Source organism: Thalassophryne amazonica, chromosome 15 (genome assembly GCF_902500255.1).
Source record: "Thalassophryne amazonica chromosome 15, fThaAma1.1, whole genome shotgun sequence".
Classification (NCBI taxonomy): Eukaryota; Metazoa; Chordata; class Actinopteri; order Batrachoidiformes; family Batrachoididae; genus Thalassophryne; species Thalassophryne amazonica.
In genome coordinates this window covers 27,312,071-27,331,707 of record NC_047117.1, presented here as the reverse complement: position 1 = coordinate 27,331,707, position 19,637 = coordinate 27,312,071, and the positions used below count along the sequence as shown (strand labels likewise).

The 19,637-nt window shown below is 39.8% G+C and overlaps 1 protein-coding gene across 1 annotated transcript in view; it reads left to right on the top strand.

Annotated features, from left to right (window-relative positions):
- The window catches only part of LOC117525901 (hydroperoxide isomerase ALOXE3-like), a 29,786-nt gene extending 11,342 nt beyond the window's left edge, over positions 1-18,444 (top strand). Inside the window, exons 9-15 of the mRNA XM_034187848.1 lie at positions 13,823-14,026; positions 14,170-14,256; positions 14,353-14,522; positions 15,443-15,564; positions 15,716-15,816; positions 15,895-16,065; positions 18,191-18,444. Of these exons, the coding sequence (XP_034043739.1) occupies positions 13,823-14,026; positions 14,170-14,256; positions 14,353-14,522; positions 15,443-15,564; positions 15,716-15,816; positions 15,895-16,065; positions 18,191-18,370 (1,035 nt within the window). The 3' untranslated portion in view covers positions 18,371-18,444. The remainder of the gene's footprint in view (positions 1-13,822; positions 14,027-14,169; positions 14,257-14,352; positions 14,523-15,442; positions 15,565-15,715; positions 15,817-15,894; positions 16,066-18,190) is intronic.
- The last annotated feature ends 1,193 nt before the right edge of the window (positions 18,445-19,637 follow it).

The window sequence follows — 19,637 nt, the reverse complement described above, 5'->3', positions numbered from 1 at the left end:
GGCGGGACAGGGTGGTGGCCAAGTGGTTAGTGCATTTCTTTCCAGTGTGGAAGATTTCCAGTCAAACCCCACCACTGCCCATTGTCCATGGAATGGTGAATTGTGTCAGGAAAGGCATTCCGTGTAAAACTTGTGCCAATTGAACATGCAAATCTGTCAGGAACTGAGGATGCGTGGCACGGGACACGTGTAGACTCGTGACTCAGGTGCTGGATTTCTAAAAACTTCAGCGAAAAACTGACTGACGTTTGGTACAACCAATCAATCAATCAATCAGTTTTATTTATATAGCGCCAAATCACAACAAACAGTTGCCCCAAGGCGCTTTATATTGTAAGGCAAGGCCATACAATAATTACGTAAAAACCCCAATGGTCAAAACGACCCCCTGTGAGCAAGCACTTGGCGACAGTGGGAAGGAAAAACTCCCTTTTAACAGGAAGAAACCTCCAGCAGAACCAGGCTCAGGGAGGGGCAGTCTTCTGCTGGGACTGGTTGGGGCTGAGGGAGAGAACCAGGAAAAAGACATGCTGTGGAGGGGAGCAGAGATCAATCACTAATGATTAAATGCAGAGTGGTGCATACAGAGCAAAAATAGAAAGAAACACTCAGTGCATCATGGGAACCCCCCAGCAGTCTAAGTCTATAGCAGCATAACTAAGGGATGGTTCAGGGTCACCTGATCCAGCCATAACTATAAGCTTTAGCAAAAAGGAAAGTTTTAAGCCTAATCTTAAAAGTAGAGAGGGTGTCTGTCTCCCTGATCCGAATTGGGAGCTGGTTCCACAGGAGAGGAGCCTGAAAGCTGAAGGCTCTGCCTCCCATTCTACTCTTACAAACCCTAGGAACTACAAGTAAGCCTGCAGTCTGAGAGCGAAGCGCTCTATTGGGGTGATATGGTACTATGAGGTCCCTAAGATAAGATGGGACCTGATTATTCAAAACCTTATAAGTAAGAAGAAGAATTTTAAATTCTATTCTAGAATTAACAGGAAGCCAATGAAGAAAGGCCAATATGGGTGAGATATGCTCTCTCCTTCTAGTCCCCGTCAGTACTCTAGCTGCAGCATTTTGAATTAACTGAAGGCTTTTCAGGGAACTTTTAGGACAACCTGATAATAATGAATTACAGTAGTCCAGCCTAGAGGAAATAAATGCATGAATTAGTTTTTCAGCATCACTCTGAGACAAGACCTTTCTAATTTTAGAGATATTGCGTAAATGCAAAAAAGCAGTCTTACATATTTGTTTAGTATGCGCTTTGAATAACATATCCTGATCAAAAATGACTCCAAGATTTCTCACAGTATTACTAGAGGTCAGGGTAATGCCATCCAGAGTAAGGATCTGGTTAGACACCATGGTTCTAAGATTTGTGGGGCCAAGTACAATAACTTCAGTTTTATCTAAGTTTAAAAGCAGGAAATTAGAGGTCATCCATGTCCTTATGTCTGTAAGACAATCCTGCAGTTTAGCTAATTGGTGTGTGTCCTCTGGCTTCATGGATAGATAAAGCTGGGTATCATCTACGTAACAATGAAAATTTAAGCAATGCCATCTAATAATACTGCCTAAGGGAAGCATGTATAAAGTGAATAAAATTGGTCCTAGCACAGAACCTTGTGGAACTCCATAATTAACCTTAGTCTGTGAAGAAGATTCCCCATTTACATGAACAAATTGTAATCTATTAGATAAATATGATTCAAACCACCGCAGTGCAGTGCCTTTAATACCTATGGCATGCTCTAATCTCTGTAATAAACTTTTATGGTCAACAGTATCAAAAGCAGCACTGAGGTCTAACAGAACAAGCACAGAGATGAGTCCACTGTCTGAGGCCATAAGAAGATCATTTGTAACCTTCACTAATGCTGTTTCTGTACTATGATGAATTCTAAAACCTGACTGAAACTCTTCAAATAGACCATTCCTCTGCAGATGATCAGTTAGCTGTTTTACAACTACCCTTTCAAGAATTTTTGAGAGAAAAGGAAGGTTGGAGATTGGCCTATAATTAGCTAAGATAGCTGGGTCAAGTGATGGCTTTTTAAGTAATGGTTTAATTACTGCCACCTTAAAAGCCTGTGGTACATAGCCAACTAATAAAGATAGACTGATCATATTTAAGATCGAAGCATTAAATAATGGTAGGGCTTCCTTGAGCAGCCTGGTAGGAATGGGGTCTAATAGACATGTTAATGGTTTGGATGAAGTAACTAATGAAAATAACTCAGACAGAACAATCTGAGAGAAAGAGTCTAACCAAATACCGGCATCACTGAAAGCAGCCAAAGATAACAATACGTCTTTGGGATGGTTATGAGTAATTTTTTCTCTAATAGTTAAAATTTTATTAGCAAAGAAAGTCATGAAGTCATTACTAGTTAAAGTTAAAGGAATACTTGGCTCAATAGAGCTCTGACTCTTTGTCAGCCTGGCTACAGTGCTGAAAAGAAACCTGGGGTTGTTCTTACATTCTTCAATTAGTGATGAGTAGTAAAATGTCCTAGCTTTACAGAGGGCTTTTTTTATAGAGCAACAGACTCTTTTTCCAGGCTAAGTGAAGATCTTCTAAATTAGTGAGACGCCATTTCCTCTCCAACTTACGGGTTATCTGCTTTAAGCTGCGAGTTTGTGAGTTATACCGCAGAGTCTGGCACTTCTGATTTAAAGCTCTCTTTTTCAGAGGAGCTACAGCATCCAAAGTTGTCTTCAATGAGGATGTAAAACTATTGACGAGATACTCTATCTCACTTACAGAGTTTAGGTAGCTACTCTGCACTGTGTTGGTATATGGCATTAGAGAACATAAAGAAGGAATCATATCCTTAAACCTAGTTATAGCGCTTTCTGAAAGACTTCTAGTGTAATGAAACTTATTCCCCACTGCTGGGTAGTCCATCAGAGTAAATGTAAATGTTATTAAGAAATGATCAGACAGAAGGGAGTTTTCAGGGAATATTGTTAAGTCTTCAATTTCCATACCATAAGTCAGAACAAGATCTAGGATATGATTAAAGTGGTGGGTGAACTCATTTACATTTTGAGCAAAGCCAATTGAGTCTAATAATAGATTAAATGCAGTGTTGAGGCTGTCATTCTCAGCATCTGTGTGGATGTTAAAATCGCCAACTATAATTATCTTATCTGAGCTAAGCACTAAGTCAGACAAAAGTTCTGAAAATTCACAGAGAAATTCACAGTAACGACCAGCAGGACGATAGGTAACAACAAATAAAACTGGTTTTTGGGACTTCCAATTTGGATGGACAAGACTAAGAGTCAAGCTTTCAAATGAATTAAAGCTCTGTCTGGGTTTTGATTAATTAATAAGCTGGAATGGAAGATTGCTGCTAATCCTCCGCCTTGGCCCGTGCTATGAGCATTCTGGCAGTTAGTGTGACTCGGGGGTGTTGACTCATTTAAACTAACATATTCATCCTGCTGTAACCAGGTTTCTGTAAGGCAGAATAAATCAATATGTTGATCAATTATTATATCATTTACTAACAGGGACTTAGAAGAGAGAGACCTAATGTTTAATAGACCACATTTAACTGTTTTAGTCTGTGGTGCAGTTGAAGGTGCTATATTATTTTTTCTTTTTGAATTTTTATGCTTAAATAGATTTTTGCTGGTTATTGGTGGTCTGGGAGCAGGCACCGTCTCTACGGGGATGGGGTAATGAGGGGATGGCAGGGGGAGAGAAGCTGCAGAGAGGTGTGTAAGACTACAACTCTGCTTCCTGGTCCCAACCCTGGATAGTCACGGTTTGGAAGATTTAAGAAAATTGGCCAGATTTCTAGAAATGAGAGCTGCTCCATCCAAAGTGGGATGGATGCCGTCTCTCCTAACAAGACCAGGTTTTCCCCAGAAGCTTTGCCAACTATCTATGAAGCCCACCTCATTTTTTGGACACCACTCAGACAGACAGCAATTCAGGGAGAACATGCGGCTAAACATGTCACTCCCGGTCCGATTGGGGAGGGGCCCAGAGAAAACTACAGAGTCCGACATTGTTTTTGCAAAGTTACACACCGATTCAATGTTAATTTTAGTGACCTCCGATTGGCGTAACCGGGTGTCATTACTGCCGACGTGAATTACAATCTTACCAAATTTACGCTTAGCCTTAGCCAGCAGTTTCAAATTTCCTTCAGTGTCGCCTGCTCTGGCCCCCGGAAGACAATTGACTATGGTTGCTGGTGTCGCTAACTTCACATTTCTCAAAACAGAGTCGCCAATAACCAGAGTTTGATCCTCAGCGGGTGTGTCGCCGAGTGGGGAAAAATGGTTAGAAATGTGAACGGGTTGGCGGTGTACACAGGGCTTCTGTTTAGGACTACGCTTCCTCCTCACAGTCACCCAGTCGGCCTGCTTTCCCAGCTGCTCGGGATCTGCCAGAGGGAAACTAACGGCAGCTAAGCTACCTTGGTCCGCACTGACTACAGGGGCCTGGCTAGCTGTAGAATTTTCCACGGTGCGGAGCCGAGTCTCCAATTCGCCCAGCTTGGCCTCCAAAGCTACGAATAAGCTACACTTATTACAAGTACCGTTACTGCTAAAGGAGGCAGAGGAATAACTAAACATTTCACACCCAGAGCAGAAAAGTGCGGGAGAGACAGGAGAAGCCGCCATGCTAAACCGGCTAAGAGCTAGTAGCTGCGCTAAGCTAGCGGATTCCTAAAAACACACAAAGTGAATAATGTGTAAATAATTTAGAGGTGATTCAGCAGAGGGAGTGCTTTAGTTAAGGCACGTGAAGATTACACTGTGAAACAAATCGTTATCTAGTTAACTAGATCAATCTAACTGCGCAGATTAAACAGCTAACAGATACAGAAAAACACCGCTGTGCTCCGGAACAGGAAGTGATACAATACCGCAGTGAGAGCCAACCACCAGTAGAGGCAAGCAAGAGCAAAAAAGCTCCATTATGTGCTCCATTTGCACATGGTGGTGGCAAAAACAAGGTCAACAAACAAGTGAGGTTCAGTCACGGAGAAGCAGGTTCACAGGCGTAGGCAGAAGCGTGGTCAACAAAGTGAGCAAGGGTAGAACGAGGCGAGAGGACAGAACTATGGCAATACAAAAAAGGCTTGAAACGAGGGCAAACGCACAAGGCAGGTGACACAACGAACTAGCAAAGGACAACAGGTCACATGAGGCTTACATACACAGGGGGTAATCAGAGCATGATGTGAAATAGGTGCGGAAGAGGGCATGGCTGGACGAGACAAAGGTAAGACACAAAACAAGAGTGGAGTGACAGCTGGACGTGACAGACAAAAGCAGCAGCAACAAAAATGTGACAATGACACTCCCAAGAAGGAACACTGATAAGACAAATTCCAAATGCCCAAGATATAAAGATAAAAAAGATCAAGAAAATAAAATCAATCAATCAATCAATTTTTTTTATATAGCGCCAAATCACAACAAACAGTTGCCCCAAGGCGCTTTATATTGTAAGGCAAGGCCATACAATAATTATGTAAAACCCCAATGGTCAAAACGACCCCCTGTGAGCAAGCACTTGGCTACAGTGGGAAGGAAAAACTCCCTTTTAACAGGAAGAAACCTCCAGCAGAACCAGGCTCAGGGAGGGGCAGTCTTCTGCTGGGACTGGTTGGGGCTGAGGGAGAGAACCAGGAAAAAGACATGCTGTGGAGGGGAGCAGAGATCGATCACTAATGATTAAATGCAGAGTGGTGCATACAGAGCAAAAAGAGAAAGAAACAGTGCATCATGGGAACCCCCCAGCAGTCTACGTCTATAGCAGCATAACTAAGGGATGGTTCAGGGTCACCTGATCCAGCCATAACTATAAGCTTTAGCAAAAAGGAAAGTTTTAAGCCTAATCTTAAAAGTAGAGAGGGTGTCTGTCTCCCTGATCTGAATTGGGAGCTGGTTCCACAGGAGAGGAGCCTGAAAGCTGAAGGCTCTGCCTCCCATTCTACTCTTACAAACCCTAGGAACTACAAGTAAGCCTGCAGTCTGAGAGCGAAGCGCTCTATTGGGGTGATATGGTACTACGAGGTCCCTAAGATAAGATGGGACCTGATTATTCAAAACCTTATAAGTAAGAAGAAGAATTTTAAATTCTATTCTAGAATTAACAGGAAGCCAATGAAGAGAGGCGAATATGGGTGAGATATGCTCTCTCCTTCTAGTCCCCGTTAGTACTCTAGCTGCAGCATTTTGAATTAACTGAAGGCTTTTTAGGGAACTTTTAGGACAACCTGATAATAATGAATTACAATAGTCCAGCCTAGAGGAAATAAATGCATGAATTAGTTTTTCAGCATCACTCTGAGACAAGACCTTTCTAATTTTAGAGATATTGCGTAAATGCAAAAAAGCAGTCCTACATATTTGTTTAATATGCGCTTTGAATGACATATCCTGATCAAAAATGACTCCAAGATTTCTCACAATATTACTAGAGGTCAGGGTAATGCCATCCAGAGTAAGGATCTGGTTAGACACCATTTTTCTAAGATTTGTGGGGCCAAGTACAATAACTTCAGTTTTATCTGAGTTTAAAAGCAGGAAATTAGAGGTCATCCATGCCTTTATGTCTGTAAGACAATCCTGCAGTTTAGCTAATTGGTGTGTGTCCTCTGGCTTCATGGATAGATAAAGCTGGGTATCATCTGCGTAACAATGAAAATTTAAGCAATACCGTCTAATAATACTGCCTAAGGGAAGCATGTATAAAGTGAATAAAATTGGTCCTAGCACAGAACCTTGTGGAACTCCATAATTAACTTTAGTCTGTGAAGAAGATTCCCCATTTACATGAACAAATTGTAATCTATTAGACAAATATGATTCAAACCACCGCAGCGCAGTGCCTTTAATACCTATGGCATGCTCTAATCTCTGTAATAAAATTTTATGGTCAACAGTATCAAAAGCAGCACTGAGGTCTAACAGAACAAGCACAGAGATGAGTCCACTGTCTGAGGCCATAAGAAGATCATTTGTAACCTTCACTAATGCTGTTTCTGTACTATGATGAATTCTAAAACCTGACTGAAACTCTTCAAATAGACCATTCCTCTGCAGATGATCAGTTAGCTGTTTTACATCTACCCTTTCAAGAATTTTTGAGAGAAAAGGAAGGTTGGAGATTGGCCTATAATTAGCTAAGATAGCTGGGTCAAGTGATGGCTTTTTAAGTAATGGTTTAATTACTGCCACCTTAAAAGCCTGTGGTACATAGCCAACTAACAAAGATAGATTGATCATATTTAAGATCGAAGCATTAAATAATGGTAGGGCTTCCTTGAGCAGCCTGGTAGGAATGGGGTCTAATAAACATGTTGATGGTTTGGATGAAGTAACTAATGAAAATAACTCAGACAGAACAATCGGAGAGAAAGAGTCTAACCAAATACCGGCATCACTGAAAGCAGCCAAAGATAACGATACGTCTTTGGGATGGTTATGAGTAATTTTTTCTCTAATAGTTAAAATTTTGTTAGCAAAGAAAGTCATGAAGTCATTACTAGTTAAAGTTAATGGAATACTCAGCTCAATAGAGCTCTGACTCTTTGTCAGCCTGGCTACAGTGCTGAAAAGAAACCTGGGGTTGTTCTTATTTTCTTCAATTAGTGATGAGTAGAAAGATGTCCTAGCTTTACGGAGGGCTTTTTTATAGAGCAACAGACTCTTTTTCCAGGCTAAGTGAAGATCTTCTAAATTAGTGAGACGCCATTTCCTCTCCAACTTACGGGTTATCTGCTTTAAGCTACGAGTTTGTGAGTTATACCACGGAGTCAGGCACTTCTGATTTAAAGCTCTCTTTTTCAGAGGAGCTACAGCATCCAAAGTTGTCTTCAATGCGGATGTAAAACTATTGACGAGATACTCTATCTCACTTACAGTGTTTAGGTAGCTACTCTGCACTGTGTTGGTATATGGCATTAGAGAACATAAAGAAGGAATCATATCCTTAAACCTAGTTACAGCACTTTCTGAAAGACTTCTAGTGTAATGAAACTTATTCCCCACTGCTGGGGAAAAAGACAGAGACTAGAATGGAACTCATCATGTGGTGAAAGTATAACATAATACAATCATTGACTAAAGTGGTAACACAGAACATCAACAATCAGGGCCAGACTGAACAGAACAGAAGAACAAAGAGAGGGAAGCAGACTAAGACGGGTGGGGGGGCATGACTAAATCTAAATTTGATTTGCTGTGACAACCCAAAGTGAAAAACAAGGGAGAAGCCGAAGGGACTTATCATTCAGGCAGGACGGTCTTTGGAATGTGCTGAATACAGAATGCATGTACAGTTTTGTAACCTTCTTTTTTTACCTCTTTACCTTCTGTAAAATGATCAGAAATGCCTCAGCTATATTAAGTTTTCAGCTGTTTATGTCCTGGCATAGAAGTGAATAAAAAGAGGCATTTTCTAAACACACTTTGTGTCTTTGGCCCACCTTGTTGCACACAAAATAGTCTGCAGCTCTGAATGCAGAATAGATAAATAAATAAATCAATCACTAACTAAATAATCCAACCATGTCTGTTTTTGTAGTATGATGCTTTTCACAATAACTGCTTTCTAAATGTCAGCACTGGAGCTGTTTGTCTCTTTTTCTTTTCATGCCCTTGTCCCACAATCAGTTTTTCCGTCCAACCTTATTGTGCCAGCCACGAACATACACACCTCTGTGGCACCACTGTGGCAACACTGTGGCACATCAAAAAAAAAAAAAAAAAACACCTCATTCTAGAGTCACAGAAGTAACTGAGTGTATTTTGTACATTTTTTCAGGGACAGTTGAGTGCATGTGTGGCACACACCTGTGGCAGGGTGTGGCAGGGTCTAGTCCTGGTCAGGTTGTTTTTTGACTTCTGTCCAGGTGTTTCCTGTCCTGCATCCTTTTTTGGTTCTTTTACTCACTTGTCTTGTCCTGTCAGTTCTGGTCTGTGAGTGGGCATTCCCCTCACTTTGTTTTGCACTGCTTTCTCTCTCCCACATCCTGCTGCGTGTGTTGCTTGTGAGGCTTGAGTGTGTAATCATCTTTTAGTTCCTGCCTCCTTCTGGCATGTCGGATTTTTCATATTCTGACTTCTGCTCTTTTCTCTTTCCCATGTTCTGAATGAATGAATGAATGAATGAGTTTATTCGGCACACAGTTCAACAACAAAAACAAAAAAACTCATAACAAAGCAACTTTACAAAAGTCCTGCGTGGCCGAAAGAGTAAGGGCAAAAGCAGAGCTTATAAATACCCACCCTTTATACTAAAAAATAGCAAACATATACACACAAACAAAATTTCATAAATACATATCTACACAATCACACACATACATATATATATATATATATATACACATACACACGTACATACACATGTACATACACATATATACATACACATACGCAGATATGTACACGAACACATACCTAGATGTACATACATACATACGCACACACGATGACAATACCAAAAAGAAAAAACATGCAAACTTAGTCAATGAACTCAAATTTACAAAATATAACCAGACAATACTGGCACACAACACACAAACCCGAAAGTAATAACAAGACCTAAGTCTTCAACTATAGCATGCAATTTTGTTATTCTTGTAATGTCTTTTAAAGCCTACTAACGTACCAAGTACTTTAATGTTGTCGGGACAGTTGTTCCAGATGTTAACACCTTTGACAGATACACAATGACTTTTTGCAGTAGTTCGGATCCTTGATTTTTCAAACAATAAAATTCCTCTCAAATTATAACTGGAGTCCCTCAGTTTAAACAGATTCTGGACATGTTGTGGCAGCAGTTTATTTTTAACTTTATACATAATTTGTATTGTAAAGTAATCAACCAAGTCCCAGAATTTTAGAATATGCATACAGGCAAACAATGGATTCATTGGCTCACAATGTGATTTGTTACAAATAATTCTTACAGCTTTCTTTTGCAACAAAAATATTGGATTAGTATTAGTTTTATATGTATTTCCCCATACCTCAATACAGTAGGTCATGTATGGAACGAGCATTGAGTGATATAAAATAGTTATGAGTGTTGGGAAATTAAATCTCGTGCTTTATGTAGAATTGCAATGGCTTTTGACTTTTTGGATTTAACAAAATTAATATGCATTTTCCAGCTCCGTTTATCATCAATAACAACACCAATAAATTTTGTATCAGTTACAGTTTCAATTTCAATATCATTTAATAATAAATTTCTGCAGGAAATCCTGGACTTGTTTCCAAATATAATACACTTTTTCTTACCAAAGTGGAGTGATAATTTGTTTGAATCAAACCATTGTTTATTATAAACCATTGTTTCTGTAGTTCCTTCTCCATCATGTCCAAGGTCTGTCCCAAGTGATCCCCACTACAAAACACAGTCGTATCATCAGCAAACAAAATACAACTGATGGACTTGGAAACCAAACATCAATAAATCAATCAATCAATTTTTTTTATATAGCGCCAAATCACAACAAACAGTTGCCCCAAGGCGCTTTATATTGTAAGGCAAGGCCATACAATAATTATGTAAAACCCCAACGGTCAAAATGACCCCCTGTGAGCAAGCACTTGGCTACAGTGGGAAGGAAAAACTCCCTTTTAACAGGAAGAAACCTCCAGCAGAACCAGGCTCAGGGAGGGGCAGTCTTCTGCTGGGACTGGTTGGGGCTGAGGGAGAGAACCAGGAAAAAGACATGCTGTGGAGGGGAGCAGAGATCGATCACTAATGATTAAATGCAGAGTGGTGCATACAGAGCAAAAAGAGAAAGAAACAGTGCATCATGGGAACCCCCCAGCAGTCTACGTCTATAGCAGCATAACTAAGGGATGGTTCAGGGTCACCTGATCCAGCCCTAACTATAAGCTTTAGCAAAAAGGAAAGTTTTAAGCCTAACCTTAAAAGTAGAGAGGGTGTCTGTCTCCCTGATCTGAATTGGGAGCTGGTTCCACAGGAGAGGAGCCTGAAAGCTGAAGGCTCTGCCTCCCATTCTACTCTTACAAACCCTAGGAACTACAAGTAAGCCTGCAGTCTGAGAGCGAAGCGCTCTATTGGGGTGATATGGTACTACGAGGTCCCTAAGATAAGATGGGACCTGATTATTCAAAACCTTATAAGTAAGAAGAAGAATTTTAAATTCTATTCTAGAATTAACAGGAAGCCAATGAAGAGAGGCCAATATGGGCAATATGTTATTAATATACAGAAGAAACAACAACTGCCCCAGAACTGAACCCTGCTATAGCTTTATTTTCCTTAACAACTGTACCTTTATTTTCCTTAACAACTGTACCAGTACTTGTGTAAAAAAGGGCAGGATATTCTTTAACACCTTTTCTCTTATTTATGACTTCATTTAAAATCTTCCAAGTACCCTTAATGTTTGTTTTATTTTTTCCAATAAATCACTATAATACTGCCTTTTACAAGATCGCATAATATTAGTTAGCTTATTTTTATATGTCTTATATCTTTTCTCAGCATCAAATGTTCTTAGTTTTAAGAATTGCTTGTACAGAAAATTTTTTCTTTTTACATGCATTTTGCAGTCCCTTAGTAATCCACGGTTTGTCAACATTATGCTTATTTCCAACATTTGATACCAAAGGGCAATGTTTATCATATAAATTTGAAATAATAGAAATTAATGACTCATAGGATTGATCAATATCCTCAATGTAAATGTCACTCCAGTTTTGATCCCTTAAGTCCATTCTAAGATTTTCCAAAGTCTCCTCTGTTATTTTCCTCTTGAAATTTGTACTTTCAGTATGGTCAATTTTGTCAATTAAAGAATTCAAAACTACAAAAAACAGCAAATGATCACTGATATCACTAATAAGTAATCCCCCCTCTAAATTCCCCACAGCAACATTTGTAAGTATATTATCAATAAGTGTCGCTGTGTTTGCAGTTATCCTAGTTGGATGAGTAATTACTGGATACATTCCCAAACAAAACACAGAACTTATAAATTCAGTTATATGTATTTGACCGTGAGGATTTAAGAAGTCAATGTTCAAGTCTCCACAAACAAATACAGACTTATTTTTAATAGTGTTGTACATCTCAATCAACTTTCCCACAAACATTTTTATGTTTCATCCTGTTGCTCTGTAAACACAACTTACAATTATATTTCTTGATTTTTCGCATTTAATTTCCACAGTGACACATCCCATGACGTTTTCCAAAGAGAAACATGTTTTGAATGATTTCACAGTGACAAGCAGAATTAACATAAAGTGCGACACCACCACCCCGTTTGTTCATCCTATTTATTGGGAAGAAATCATAACCCTCAAACTGGACAATATCCATATGCTCCTCTTTCAACCACGTCTCAGAAATTGCTATAACTGAAAACTGTTTATTTGCACTATTTAAACAATCCTGAATGTTTGACAAGTTCATGGGAAGACTTCTGCTATTAAAATGTATGATGGAGAATGTCCCATTTAACACAGTAAGTTTGCTAAATTGTTCCTCAGAAAAATAATTGCAGTGATGAGTAATATTTTTAAGAAAAAAACAATCCGGATCTATATTATATTCAATATTATGAAATCTGTGTTCAGTGCAATCAAAAATTTTTAAGTGGAGCTCCTGTGTAGCTCCTCTGCTTATCCCAGCGCCCGCCTGTTCTACATCTTCTTATTTCACTTTTTACTTGGTTTGTTTTTTATCTGTGCATTTTCCTTCATTATTTATGGTTCTGTGTGATCATCAGGTTAAAATTATTACTATGAGCCTTTGTCTGTGTTGGCCTTCTAAGTTGGCGCATATCTGCTTCACCCTGACGGGCTCTCTGTGTGATTACAGCAATTGCATGCGCATGCAAGTGCTGTTCTCGCATCACGTGCACAATATATTCACAATACATCTGTAATACTTCCGTGATAATCGCAATGCGTCCAATCCGTTTCCTCAATACATGCATTATACATCTGTGATTGTTCGTCATATATTCGCTATGCATTATTAATATATCCGTAATGCATACTGAGGATTTGTCATTTCAGGCCAATTTTGTTGCGGACGACAACAAACGCCTGAAATTTGTATACTCAATTCATGCGCAATTAATCCTCTCCCCAGTGGGACCGGGCCCTAAAATAGATTTTTTTTTTTCCTCAGTTATCCTGTGACTGCAATTGAACTCTCCTGGTTTATATAAAGAAGATTCCTTAGTTTGTATTTTTGCTTATGAAGACTATTCTTCAGGTTGGTTTCCCCTGTCCTATTAAGGCTTCCTGAGTTTGCAAGCACCTGTGGCATTAATGACTCTGTTGGTTTGACTTTCTAAGAAGATTTTTCTGTTCTTCCTCACTGTGTACTGAAGATGGATTTTGTGTTTATTCCCACCTTGAAGATTCCTATTTGCACTTCCTTGTATGAAGCCTGAGTTTGTTACATCAACTATTAAAAAGATACCTCTTTTCAGAATCCACCTTTTGTGAAGAAGATCCCTCTGTTTCTGCTCACCTACTCACTGTAGATCCCTACATCTGTTCCTACCTTGAAGAAGGCTCCTCTGACTTTTACCGGCATGTGACTGAGTTGATCTGTATAATCCTTGTGTAAATAAACTGTTGTTTCCTCCATCCTTGTGTCGGGCCGACCTCCATATTGGGGGTTCTCTTGTTCAGTAACCATCCCCCTACCATATCAGGGTGTTTGTTCCCCCCCGGTGTGACTGGGCCTGTACAAAGTAGAATGTAGTATAACATCACTTAAATTTTTTGGGGTAATAGAACATGTGATGACTTATTTCCTATGATCACTTTTCTTCCTCTGCAGCTGAAGCAGAAACCAGCAGAAGACAATCCGATCTTTTTGCCAACTGATTCTGAGTATGACTGGCTGACAGCAAAGCTTTTTGTCAGAGGTGCGGATTTCAATGAACATCAACTCAATGTTCACCTGCTGCGCACTCACCTGCTGGCTGAAGTTTTTGCAGTGTCGATGCTTTGCAACCTACCCATGGTGCATCCTCTCCACAAGGTGAGCAAGAGAAGATACAGAATTATTACATTTAAACTTTTTTTTTCATATTACAGATTTTTTAAATTTGCCTTTTACCTTGTCGTCTTCATTTTAAATGGTAATAATGTGATAGTTTGTGACTTATCCCTTCTTTTCTTCAGCTCCTCATTGCTCACACTCGCTACACCCTGCAGATTAACTTCTTAGCCCGAACTCTTCTCATATCAGAGGATGGAATTTTCACAAAGGTATCAAATGACATGCATTGTTATTAGACAAGTAGCAATTCAATGTTTTTCTTTGTGCCTTTAAAAATATCTGCTGTATATTTGTCTGTTTCCTAGTTTGCAGCATCTGGCGGAGAGGGAATGATGACCTTCCTGAAGAGATCACTGTCTTCACTCACCTACACCTCACTCTGTATACCAGATGACATCGCCGAGCGTGGTCTGGAGTCTGTGCCGAAATTCTACTACAGAGATGACGGGCTCAGACTTTGGGACATCATCCACAGGTACTGTTGGCCGCCTTGTGTCATGTTGTTTTTAATCATGTTTTTATGATTTTGTTGTTAGAATGAATTACACAGTAAAATATGCCATATTGAAGCGAATGACATATTTAAGGTCCCGATGTCCACGTGTTACAGTTGGGGGATTTTTTTATTTTATTTGTCAGTGAAAGATTGTTGGTGTTCACAAGGATTACCTCAAAGTTATTAGGGCACCATCTATTTAAAGCATAGGTACTTTAATTTAGGCAGTTGCTCACACTTTACACATAGAGTCGTAGCTTTCCCTTATACATACGTACACGTATGTATACATACACATATGTGCTGGTGCGCATCATCTCAGTACACTCAATAATTCACTGGAAGATCTGCATATTTCTGTTCTCACTGTTATTATCCAGACCACCTCCTGTAAAAAGCAGGGTTTGTTTGTTTGTATGTTTTCTTTTACGGGATTGGGGTTATACTGGATCAAGACTAAGAGCCAGGCTTTTGACTGGGTCAGCCATCAGACTCAGCCATCAGAATAAATTAAGATTGATTGATTGATTACACTGTAGTTGTGACACTTAAGGTGATGAGTATCATTTTGAGGGAACCACAAATACAGCATCTTGGCCACGTGGCACTTTTCCCTGTGCATGATGTAACATGCAGGTGCTATAATGGTTGGTACTCCAGCAAGTGGAAAAGGGCAACTGGACACCCACATTTCACCTGGCTGCAGCAGACAGTTGTGACTTTTGAAAGGTGGGGATGGACTGGCTGTCTGCATGGGTGGTTGCCATTCAAGATCCAAGGCTGTTACATAGTGTGGGAAATGCAGCATAGCAGAGCATCAACACATTTTGTTTCCAGAACGAACATAATTAAACCTATAATCTTTGTATTATTTGAGCCCTTATTCACATTTTTCAAAGGTTTGTCCAGGAAATACTTAAATACTACTACAAGAGTGACACTGATGTCCAGAAAGACTCTGAACTGCAGAAGTGGATCAGTGACATATTTGAATATGGATTGTTTTCACAAGAAAACTCAGGTGGGCACAAGACATCCAAAGTCATTGTGACAGTAAATAATATTTTAATTTGCCATAATTATTTCACACTCTCATAAAATGCATTAAGATATATGGAGACATCTGTAAGTCAGAACAGCTTGTAGAATAATTGACTGTTTTTAATTCTCAGGAATTCCCAGGAGTTTGTCCACTGTGGCTGAATTGATCAAGTTTGTCACCATGGTGATTTTCACGGGCTCAGCTCAGCATGCTGCTGTAAACTCAGGACAGGTATCAGAATTCTGTCAACATTATAATCTTTCTGTCCTTCAAATATTCAGTAATAACCAGTGAATTTAATCGTTATAGTTTGACTATGGTGGCTGGATGCCCAACAGCCCCTCTTCTTTGCAACATCCTCCACCAACAAAAAAGGGGACAACAAGTGAAGCCACAATGCTGCAGACCTTTCCTGATGTTAATGTAACAGCTCAAGGCATGGCCACTGTGTGGCTGCTCAGCCATCAGTCCAGCGACTTTGTAAGTGTCCCAAAAATCAAATACGTAAATCATTTATTTCTTCCATGGTTGAAGCAAATTAATATGTCACTTACATCGAAAAGCCTTCTGACTGCATTAGCCAAGGTGGATATCCACATCACAGCCACATGACTGAATTTAGCAGCATGTCATCATATCTGTATCAGGTGCTACCAGAGTGGCTCATCAAGCAAGTGCAATATTTTCCTCCAATTGAGGTGATTTATGCGCACCCATTGCCCACCTGCTCTGAGCCATGAGCTGCACTCAGACAAAATCAGCAAGGCACAGCTCTGTGCATGCACAGAAAACACCACATGGAAGGCAGCATTAGGTCATGTCAAGTCTTAAATGTCACTTCCAGTTACTGTAATCATTACCTTAACAAATCAATCATCTGCTGTGAGAAAATAACAAATGCATTGTGACAATTGGGGAGGGTTATGAGCCAACCGAAAAGCGCTTGCGTCACTTGAGGCAGCCCATTTACATCAAGAGGTATTTGCTGCTCTGACAATACTTGGCTCAGAGCAACAACTCCCAACAATGCAAACAAAGAAGAACCTGGACCTAAAGTTTCGTTTCCTACTAGTTAGTGGAAATTGGCAAGGGAAGTGCATGAAAAATCATAAAATCCAGAAAAAAACCTTTGTTCTCTGAGCGTTAACAGGTGCACACAAGGTGAACTATTTTTATGTGAGTAAAAACCAATGCTGCTCAGTGTTGTTGTGAATGGTGATGAATGTTGGTTGCTACAAAGTCATTTTCATATGAAAGCAAAATTTAGTGTAAAAGTGTGATTCTTTAATGTGAACTGAGTTGGTTTAGTTGCGACACATGGCTGAATGAAAACAAAGCCCCCAACATTGATTAATTAATCATCTCCGAGTTTGATATATTTGTGACTTGTCTCATGTGCTCAAAGCCATCTGTGCATTTCCACCACCAGAAATACAGGACAAAAAAATGGGTGGGGCACATTTAGTAACGTTAGTAACGTTTGCTTATGTATCGTCATCTAAACCTGAACTAAATACCTGAAAATTACTGATTGTTTATTTTTTTAACTGTTCATAATGTCTGACAGATTCACACTGCTCACTTCTAAATAGTTCCGCACTGGTGCTATTTGACATTTGAAAAGTGACAGGCGTGTCATTTGTGTCAGACTGAAGTACTGGAACTAGTCTCAGAAGACCTCCACTCAGATTCGACCTTGAGGACACGGACTCAGGGAACAGGAAGTTGACTTGGTCTCTTCTTCAGAGACTTGGATTCAGACCTGAGGCTGGACTCAGAGTTCAGGTTTAGTGATTCAGCTGCAACACCGATTAACAAACTGGAATTTGAAATTGAACTAGACCAGAAACAAAATGCCCGAAGAGGCGAATACCATGACCTTCATTGCCAACCTCAACTATAAGCGGGTGATTCTTTAACTACGGGCACTATTGGCCTTGTAAATGTAATTTCCACCACACCATTGCCTTACAATATAAAGCGCCTTGGGGCAACTGTTTGTTGTGATTTGGCGCTATATACATGTGCTCTGATGTTACTGTTTATCTCCATAGAAACTACCCACACAACCTTTCATACAAACTTTTTAAAGGGACATTATTGTTGTGGTGGAAATTACGGCAATAGTGTGGGACAACTACATTTCGTTTAAAAAAAAATCAACAGTTGTATGACATTGAATACCCCAATTATGTTTTGATTATTTTACTGATATTTTATTCAGAGATATTTTAAAACATTAGAAAAAAACGTTTGTTTACTATTCATTTTTATCATTGAAGATCATAAGTCTGGGTGTGGGACAAGCACAAAACGGCAATATTTGCATATAATGATGCTGAAAAAAGGTGAAAAAGTCATCATAGACTACTAGGACAAATTTCTTAAAACACTTTCATTGTAAAGATAACTATAAAAGTGTGAAATTTCCCCTTTTTTCTTTTTTTCATAAAATATGATCAAGGGACATAAAAGTGCCCGTAGTCTAAGAATCACCCAAGCGTAGCTGCTAGTTGTTTTGTTTTTTTTTGGGGGGGGGGGGGGGGGGGAGGTGTATTTAGGAGAAATAACACTAGTTTTTCATATATATCGTTGTTGACTTCAGGTTCCTCTTGGCAATTACCCAGAAGAGCATTTCACGGAGGAGATTCCACGTATGCTGATCAAGGATTTCCAAGAAGAGCTTAAAAATTTGAGTCAAGCGATCAAACTCAGAAATAAGGGTCTGGAAGTCCCGTACACATACCTGGATCCAGCACAGACAGAAAACAGCGTGGCCATTTGAGCATCAAAAGAGGTGATTTGTTTTGAGCTGATGGTCAAGTGGAACAAAAGCAGCTTTGTTGTTATGTGTGAAAATGAGTTAAATAGTAATCCACTTCTGTGTTTGACCATAAATGCTGCATTTACAGAGCAGATTATCAATTGTAAAGATCTATGAGGGATCTATCTTTTTCCACTCAATTTTGTCTGCTATAAAAGAAATAAACATCAGTTTACAATGAAAGAGAACACAATGTGAAATCATGTACGAGGTCTGTCCAAAAAGTAACGGACCTTTTTATTTTTTTCAAAAACTATATGGATTCGAATCACGTGTGATTGCATCAGCCAAGCTTGAACCTTCGTGCGCATGCGTGAGTTTTTTCACGCCTGTCGGTTGCGTCATTCGTCATTCAGATGGATTTCGGTGAAGATTCTGTCTGCGTCACATGAAATAAGGAGTGTTAAAACCTTTTTAAAGACGGCCCACAGCGGCGGAGGGCGCGCGGCGCCCCGAGCGGCCATCGACAAGCTGGAACGACCAGATCATTTCTAAACTGAACGCTGTGTTGATCCGGGACATTGTAGGACTACCACAGAAATGGCAAGAGAGCTGGACATCAGCATTTTTGCGGCACATTCCACTGTTACAGGAGATTTTGTAATGAAAGACGTGCGGAGGATTTCGCGCGTCGGCACGGAGCCGCTCATGGCGCGCAACAAAAAAAACACCTCCGTGTTGGAAGTCTCACAGGACATGTTGTGGCATGTCCAACTGTTACACAATTTCTCAGATACTCACTCAACTGAAAGCCATCAAAAGCCGTCTGAATTTTCTGAATGGTTTCCAACACGGAGGTGTTTTTTTTTTTGTTGCGCGCTATGAACGGCTCCGTGCCGACGCACGAAATCCTCCACACGTCTTTCATTACAAAATCTCCAGTAACAGTAGAAAGTGCCACAAAAGTGCTGATGTTGTATTTTTGCAATGATACGGGTAAATTACGTTTCTTAATTTACTGTCTTTATTTTTCTCTTTTACACGTTGAATGGTGTTGTGCTGTGTTATCAAGCTTCATAATAAACCTGTGTTTAAAAACTTTGTGTCTGACTGACCTTCATGGCAAAGGTTGTGAATACTTGTGTGGTGATTCCACCCTGTGTCTTTGAGTTTGTTTGTCATTGGGGTTTTTCATCATATGTCATTATTTTTGGTTCTTTTGTGTGGGAGTGTTTCCTTGTTACCCCGATGTGTGTAGGTGTGTCCCTCGTCTGTGTCATGTGGACGG